The 9,054-nt window shown below is 37.5% G+C and overlaps 1 protein-coding gene across 1 annotated transcript in view; it reads left to right on the top strand.

Moving 5' to 3' along the window:
* Zbbx (zinc finger B-box domain containing) overlaps nt 1-9,054 on the top strand; it is a 172,250-nt gene that overhangs the window by 16,522 nt on the left and 146,674 nt on the right. Inside the window, exons 5-7 of the mRNA XM_050147566.1 lie at nt 3,543-3,591; nt 4,034-4,143; nt 7,029-7,124. Of these exons, the coding sequence (XP_050003523.1) occupies nt 3,543-3,591; nt 4,034-4,143; nt 7,029-7,124 (255 nt within the window). The remainder of the gene's footprint in view (nt 1-3,542; nt 3,592-4,033; nt 4,144-7,028; nt 7,125-9,054) is intronic.

The following is a 9,054-nucleotide window of genomic DNA, read 5'->3' as shown; positions in this document are numbered from 1 at the left end:
TACAATGTCTATGTGTAGAAAATGAGACTATTAAATGTTGAAATAAGGGCGGCAGGGCTGCGTCCCCAGCACCCGGCCGCCCCATGGCTAGCTTATACCCAGAAATAATTACACGGAAACTGTATTCTTTCAAACACTGCCTGGCCCGGCTAGGTCCAGTTTCTTATTGGCTAGCTCTTACATATTGTTTTAACCCATTTCTAATATTCTGTGTAGCCCACGAGCTGGCTTACCAGGGAGGATCTTAACCTGCTAAACATACGCCCGAGGGCAGCCCGCCCCCAAGGGGAGGGCTTATCCCTACAATTAAAAGGCTGGGTTTCAGTTATTGAGCCACCATTAGATCATATATTTCAAGTATTTTTAAAAAATGAAAGAATGGGAGACAATGCAGACAAATTACTGTAGTGAACATAAGAGTAAGAACACATAAAGTTTCAGTGGGGTCAAGGAAGAATTAAGTAGTTAGGGGTTTGGTGGACCCAAGTCAGTCTGTTACAGGCTGAGGAATGGGAAAACAAGTAAAGGAGAAATTGAAAATGCTAATGACAGAAATACCAGTGGTTGGCTGTGGTCTTTGAGAAGGTGGTTCATTAAAGACACCTTCATTGGGGAAGGGAGAACACATTTCCACTGGCAAGCAAAACAGAAAAAAAAATATGTGTAAATAAACTCAAATGCTAAGGATTGTTTTGACAGATGATACAGTACTATGGTACAGAAACCTGTAATAAGACACCAACATTCTCATGGAGTTGAAGGTGATGGCACCTGCTCAAGTGACAGACAGGAAACAGGGCAGCTATGAATTCTTGAGAGTGGAGGTGTGGAGTAGCATCTGTGGGAATCGTGACTAGGGTTCAGCAGTAAATGATTGAACTCACTGCTAAGAAGTCCTATGGGCCTGGGGGGTGAATCCAGCATGGGTTTGCAGGAAACTACATAGCATTATTTCATCACAATAGTATGTAGAATGGGAGGGCTGAGAGTAGAAGGACAAGGGATCTTACTTACCACTGAGAACCTCAGTGTTTGGAATTTTGTAGGTGTGGCCATTTAGAATGATGTCTAGCTGCAGGTTTGGTCACAATGGCGGGGAGCTAGAGGCATTGAGATTTTCCCAGCTGCCAGACTGTTGTAGGATCTTCAGTGCTGGATGTCAGTGTTTGGCATGACTAACGGGCAATGGGGTAAAGAGAAATATGGAGTAGATTTCTGAGGTGTAGGTGGAAGAGGAACCTGGACATTGGTAAAGACAGTAAGTAGGAAGTGGTTATCAATGGATGAGAATTTGCTGAGTGATGATGGTGGACTAGCACCCTGGGTAAAAGATGCAGATTTTTCCCTCTCTATGCCAGCGAGTAACAGGGAGTGAAACAGTATCTAGTTGTCTGGGTAAGTGGCACATTTGGAGAGTACTTACTTAGCACGCAGTAAGTATTGGGAAATGGAGCAAGTAGATCAGAGTTCAGGGTCATCTTCAGCTACATAGTGAGTTGAAGATCAGTCTATCCAAACAAAACAATAGTCACAACAAACCCAAACCCTCAGAAAGGAACTAGTTTCTGTAGACATTATTTTAGAGAAGTTTTGGCCCCCAAAATGGGCTTCAGTTAATATGAACTTTTGGGCTGAAATGCTTTTAGGAGAGATTAGTTAAGTGGATTTTTATACAGCATTTTATGGAACCCTGAGGAACTTTTGTTATATAGATAGGAAGCTGAGATGGAATATTTCAGGAGGTGAAAATTATTGAAAAAGTGCTCCTGGGGGCACTTTGGGCACAGGAAGGCACTAGTGGAAGGTTGCAGGCATTTGTGCTGTTCGAGAGACCACTGACCATAGCTTGGTCCACACCAGTTGCTCAGATGTTAAAGATTACAGAGCCAATTAAACCTTATTGAGAAGCTCTTGTTCAATACCTACAGGCACAGCAATGAGTGGCTTTAGCATAACAAATTATTGTTTCAGATCCTTAGAATCATGTAAACACGAGTGTGTGCATTTGTATCCATTGGCTAACTCTACTTTATCACTCAATTATTTTTCAAACATAAAAATCATATTTAATGACAAAATTCAATTAGCTCGAAACTAGAAGCTAGCAGTTTGCTCACTCAAATATTTTTATGCAATTTAGATAATTTGAAGCAAACATGAATACATTTATAGGACAGAAAAATATTACTCACAGCAATAAAAAGAAATTATGAAATTTCCCTAATAACTTCTTTATTTTCCTGACATACCTACTCATAAGGAGCTCATAGCCAGGCTGATCACATTGAGAGTCAGAATTCAGTTGTATCATTGAGGCAATCATGCTGGATAGTTCAGTGAGGTTAAATTAGCTATAACTTGTATAACATTGCCAACTTAAAAAAATAAAAGTGTGATTCATATAAAGTTTGATTATTTCAATTCTATTTTCTTTTCTGCTGCGTTTGGTACAGAAAACATCCGAACAGCTACTTCAAAGAATGTGAACAATAAGTGTATCTTTGGAGTGAAACCACAGAGAATAATTAGGCCTAAATTTTCAAAGATGACTGCAGTTGGTACAGCCATAGATATAGAGACGGCCATTGTTCTCATATCTTCATGTACAAATTGGGCAATTGAGCATGCAAATTGCAAATTGAAAGCTGGGCATGAATTGACAGTGTCTATGTAAATGCACACCATCCTCTGGGCTCACTGTGCGCTTTAAAATGCTGGTTTTAATAAGACCCAGGCGAATGTGTTCAATTGGCAGGTCTCTTTCGCTGCCTACATTGTTAAGATCCAAAGGATTTAAAGGATTGTTTATATTGAAATTCACAGTATTGGCTCTTACGTTCTCAAGCATATTTTAGCAGTCATGTAGGAAAGTAAGGAATCATAAATAATACATAGGATTGGTTAAGACCACAATGTTGAAATGTGGTTCTCTAAACTCCACAAATAAGAAACCCATTGGCTTCTGCGGTTACGTGAACAGAGTGGTTCAGTCAGAATTCAGTGCGGATTCAGTGTTTATACATACCTTCAGGAGGAAGAAGAGACTTTTAAACCTTCACAGTATGTGAATGCTAGTGTTGCCTTAAAATCAATTCACCATGGCATATAGTAGTTTTTTTGTGCTCCAGTTATATTACATACTTGCATAGAAATGTGTTTTTGAAACTTTGTATAATAAGAAAAATACTCTTGGTATGTTGTGTAATAATTGGTCTATGAACTGCATATGGCGGTTCATACTTTTATTGGCAACGTTTAGGAGGAGTACCAAAAGGATCATGAGTTAGAGGTTAGTCTGAGATACATAGTGAGATCCTGTATCAACAACAGAACACAACTAAAAATGATTTATATACCCAATATTTATTAATTTTTCTTTTAAGTGAAATTTAAAATTTACATATGCAGTTAATTATCTTTTAGTTTCATAGTATTCTCAAATAATATGTTTTCATGCAAAATGTACTCAGAGGGTAAAGCTATTTAACATTTTGGATAAGAGAATGTGTACCTGAAAAATAACATCTATTTCATTCATGCAGCTCTCTTCCGGAAATGTGAAATTAAAGATACTGAAGGAACAGATTCAAGGTAAGCATCTTTCTGTACTATAGCCTAAAATCAAAGCTCTTCATATTATCATCTATAGAATACACACACACACACACACACACACACACACATATATATATATATATATAATAGACTATAGGGTCTTTACATATATTGGGTGTAAATTTCAGTATTGTCTAGTGACGAATGTTCAGGTCAAGAGTGTCTAAGCAAAGCAGGTAACATGGTGTTGCCCTTACTTACGGGAGCTAGCAGACATTGCGATAGGTTTTACCATGAACTGACAGATCAGACCTTCCTCATCCAGTTAGGGACCCAATGCATCAGAACTGTGTGAACATGTAGAAACGTTCATAGTTTCATTACATTGTTAATCTAAAACAACAACAACAACAACAAAACAACCCAAAATTCCACCATACTTTAAACTGATTATTTTAATTCTTTGTTTTCCTTCTAGCACCAGTGAAACAGCAAGCAAATCATAAAATGGCTCAATCTTTTGGAAGGGAAAAGCCCATGACTAAAAAGAAAGTTTGTGGACAGTGTGAGAACAAAGCTGCTCTCCTTGTAAGTACACTACAACGCCAGCAGGGAAGACCTATGAGGGCCCCTTGGACACCCTCTTCCCCTGGGTCTGCTTCCACAGTCCTATCCCTACCACAGCTCCCACATCATGACCAGGAGACTCAGGATTAGCTATCAGTGCTCGTCCTCTTCGTATGCTCGTTTCTTCCTAGATCTTACAACTTATTTCTCTTCATCTATGTTTTGCCTCGCTGACTTTTTAACTTTTCTTCCCTTCTGTTTCTTTCTTTCATGGCTTCTCACATCTGGATGGCTGGTGATGGTCTGGCTTCTTGCCAGGATGCATCCCTCTCTTTCACCCTATTTTTCTTCTCCTCCTTTTTCTCAAGCCTAGATTTCTCCTCCCACTTATTCTCTCCACCCACCAACCCCATCTATCCCTTTTCTGCCTAAGTATTGACTACTTAGCTGTTTCAAGCCAATCAGATGCCTTAGGCAGGCAAGGTGAAACAAACACAATGCATATTCACATAATTAAACAAATGCAGCATAACCAAATGTGTATCTTTACATACTAGATATCCCACAACATGTGATACTCCTTTTCATTACTGTTACTCCGTGTTCTGGCAGATAAGTTTAACATCTCTGAACATGATGCTCTCACTCTTTCTTGACGGCATCATTTATAATCAAGTCTGCCCTCCTTTCAGTTATGCCTAGCAACACACACAGAAGCAACAATATTTTCATAGCAAATGCAGTGTCGTGTCATAATTTTGAAAGGATGGAAACCTCTGACACCATTCCCCATATGGTTCCTTTTAATAGTTTCATACCCAACCTGCTGTATCAAGATAGGTGTAAGCCGTTTGCAGTCTGGAGATTTGCACTTTCCCTGTGAAGGACATAACCTTAAGTAAATTACTGAGTCCTTCTGAAGATGGCTTGCCACCTGTGACCTATGCCACAAAGCTAGCGATGGTTATAATTTGATAAAGTGCTTGTTGCTACAACTAACACATACAAGGGAAACAATACCTAAAATGATTTTGTTGTTATCTTGTCTGCTTATGACTTTGTGCACTTAAAAATATTAATAAAATCCAACACTTTCATTATTTTAAATGACATTTCAGAGGCCTCAGGCAGTTCCTCTATGCTAACAGTAGAGAGAATAGTTACCTATTAATTTGGCACATGTAGATGATTTAATTCAAATGAAGTGAGTTCTAAAAACGAATACAGCTGCTCTGGAATTTGCCAAATCATCCAGATAGCTCTTCAAATTGCACCCGAGAGGTTTTATCATTGAGGCAACTATGCAGCAAAATGGAATCCTTATCTATGGTTTAGTATGTTGCCGCCAGTTGCACAAACCGCCTAAAAAGATTTTCCAGTTGGCAGTCATTTTAACCCAATTTAAATCCAAATATGCTTGTATAACAAAATATGCGAGCTTGCTTGGCAACCCCAGCTTTGATCTTCCGGTCTAGAAATATCTGTTTAGCTGCTTTCATTAAACATCTGTTAATAAATACATGGCTTTGAATTCCATGCTGAACCTGGTTTTTCAGCTCCCTGACTCATATTATGTGGCAGAAACTGCCAAAGGTTTATGAAAAATTCAGAGGAATGTTAACAGGTATGTTCAAAAATTGGGATTTTGAAATGTTCATTACTGTATTAATACGATCATATAGCTGTGTGAAATTATAACTTTAACATTTATTTGGCACTTAAAATTGTATAATTAGGGACTTTTTGTTATAACCTCTTAGAAAGACTTTATAGAGCTGTTGCTTTTTCTGCTTACATAAGATTTCCAGCTTTACGTTTTCAATTATCTTTGAAAATGTATTGAATTAATAATAGACCATGCAGTCATCTGACATACTTGATTCATTAAAGATTTTGTTAGGTTTTAAAGAAAGAACTGTTTGTTACATCACACTTGAGGATCTGCCTGGAAGTACAAGTTAGTGGAGAAGCCACAATGACATACACGTGTTTCAACTCAGAGCTCAAGATCTCAACCATGATAAACACCGATGTTTGCTCAGTCAATCACTGACCATTGAAAGCAGTACTAATCATTTCTTGACACAGACCTTCCAACACTCTCTCTCTTCTTCTATATACTTCCTTGTCCATGTTTCCCATCGTTTTCTCATCCTGGGCCAATCTGAAACACATCACATTGTGAAGGTGTTGAAGCAATGTTACAGCAACTTCATAATAGCGACTTCAATCCTAGTAAAGCTTTATTTCCCCTTCTTCTTACTTGCACTGGTTCCTTACAGAATCATGGGACAGGTACGTTGCATACCCAAACTTTCCACAGTTTAGTCAGTACATTTTCCTATTACAGAGAAGCCAAAAGATAAACTGACCTGTGACATTCTCAGTCGCCAGAAACACCACATCTTGTTTTCTCTTTCCTTTGCACACACATCTGACAACATTATCAAAACTGTATTTTAAGAATCACCAAGAAAGGAATGCATTCATGGACACATGTGGAAAGTGTTGGAAGAGACATTATATATTGTTTTCAGCTAGTGTTGATGAGCATAAAAATAAAACATGTCATGAAATGAGAGTCTTAATGTATAATATTTCCACATCATTTCCACCAGGTCAAGGAGTGTGACCGGATGCTATTAGTTTTTTATGACTATTATAAAATGGTGCATGTATATATGTGTATAATATGTATAGCCAACATGACCACAGCTATTATTTGTTCTCAGAGTAAATAGTTTCTCAATGTTAAATTTTAGCATTTCAGCACTTTTCCATTCCAATGACATCTGTGTAGTTGGATGAATAAATACAAAACATATTAGCATCTTCGTGCAAACCTTTTCTGATGGTTGTGCTGTCTTTGTGTCCTCTCATATACACACACGTGCGTGTTTTTCAAGGTGTGCCTGGAATGCGGTGAGGATTATTGTTCGGGATGCTTTGCTAAAATACACCAGAAGGGGGCACTCAAGTTCCACAGAACGAATCTTTTACAGGTAGGCCTCTTTAAAGAGTTTATTCCTAAAATATTCTAGCACAAATGAACTTAAACATATTTTATTATCTACAATTCATGAAATTTCATATTAACTTCTGAAAATCCTGTTATGTATAGTCATCCTTGACTTGTATCTTAAAATTATTTCACTGAATGGCCTCTATTTTACTATGTAAACTTTTTAAACACAGTCCCTCAAATATTTAGCTCGATTAAAATCTTCAGATTATGCTTCTCTTGGTGAACATAAAATACCAAGATTATACAATATTTTTATGTGTCAAAGCTTTAAATTAATGATTTTTTTAAAGTATCATTTCTAGCTAGTCTGTGAACAGGAATTTGTTTTCTTGCGTGTTGTGTAAACAGTCATTCGTCTTCATGAACTATCATTTAGATAACCTCATCTCTCACGGGCACTCTTTTCTTTCCATATACTGGGATCTTTTATTTGTTCAGTTAAATCCATTGATTAGTGTGTAAAATGCCTTAGCTTTAGCCCTGATAAATGCCTCTAAAAAGTTTCGTACTTAAATAATAAATATAGTTAGATATAGAGATGACATTACACTAGTTACACTTAATGTTGCATTCATTTGTACTAAATTTGTACACTTTTACAGCAATTTATTCAACAGTCATTTCTGGAGTATCTTCTAGGATGCTAGGGTCTATGCTAGGGAGTGATGTAACACAGCTTCATGCTGCAACCATCCTGCTGGTAAGAACCCAGAAAGAATGTGAGAATCAAAGACCCGACTTACAGTTAAAGACGTCAATGGCCATAGGGAATGAAAAGGAGATGATCAAATTTGTGTTTGAAGACATCTCTGTGAGATTCGAATCTTTATATTTCCTTTCAACATAATAATGTTTAACTCCTAAAGATGCTGACCCATAATGAAAAATACAAAGTACCTATAAATAAAAATTCTCTCTCTCTCTCTCTCTCTCTCTCTCTCTCTCTCTCTCTCTGTGTGTGTGTGTGTGTGTGTGTGTGTGTGTGTGTGTTTGTGTACACTAGGGGAAACCCATCATTCTTTACAAGCATAAAAATTGTTTTTGCATTTTTGTTTCTCCCTGGGACTCAACCTCACTGCTTAGGCTCTATTATCTGGCCTAGAAGTTCTAGAGATCGATTTTCTTTACCTCCCCAGTACAAAATTTACCAATGCATTCCATCATGCCTGGAGATTTATGTATGTCTGGAGACTGAATTCAGGTCTATGGTTTCCAAGATAAGAACACTACTCAATGAGCTACCTCCTCATTCCCAGTCCATCACTTGTGAATTGACACACAGTTTTTGGAGCTCACAAACAGAAAGGACAGAGAAGGTGGGAAAATCCTACTTTTTTTTTATCTTGGGGTAATAAAACTGAATACTACTAGAAATAAAATTGATTTATAATAAGGAGTCTAATTGTCAAGATGTAACTGCTACAGAATTCATCCTGGTGAAGGTAAATATCCAACCACCTTGTTGTACGTTCTTACTCGATAGTTACCAGTGGGTGGCTTATTCCCTCACCACGTGTTTTTAACCACCATTCGGTGAGTGGAAACTTTTTTGCTTTAGAAGGAAGATACAAAGGAGAGTGAACCTCAGCTTCTCCCTTTAATCTCAGTGTCTGAGTTTCTTGATGTATACAAACGAACTTCTCCTTTTCTTTGTCTTCTCTTCTCACTTCTCTGTCCCCTCCCCCATCTCCCACACATCCTGCACAGGACTTTGATATAATATGAATTTCTATAGATATGTGGATATGAGTCAAATCATGCTTTCTGAAACCAACCCGAACTAGAGAGAAATTTATGAACATTGGGCTCTTTTCTATTGCATATTTCTCTATTACAATAACTGAAATGGATTCTATAACTCGATTGGATGAATTTGATCTTTTTTATATTAGAATCCTATGGAATTC

The sequence above is a fragment of the Alexandromys fortis genome, unplaced genomic scaffold (genome assembly GCF_014885135.2).
Source record: "Alexandromys fortis isolate MF-2015 unplaced genomic scaffold, M_Fortis_MF-2015_v1.1 scaffold_53, whole genome shotgun sequence".
Lineage (NCBI taxonomy): Eukaryota > Metazoa > Chordata > Mammalia > Rodentia > Cricetidae > Alexandromys > Alexandromys fortis.
This window is presented reverse-complemented; position numbering and strand designations above follow the sequence as displayed.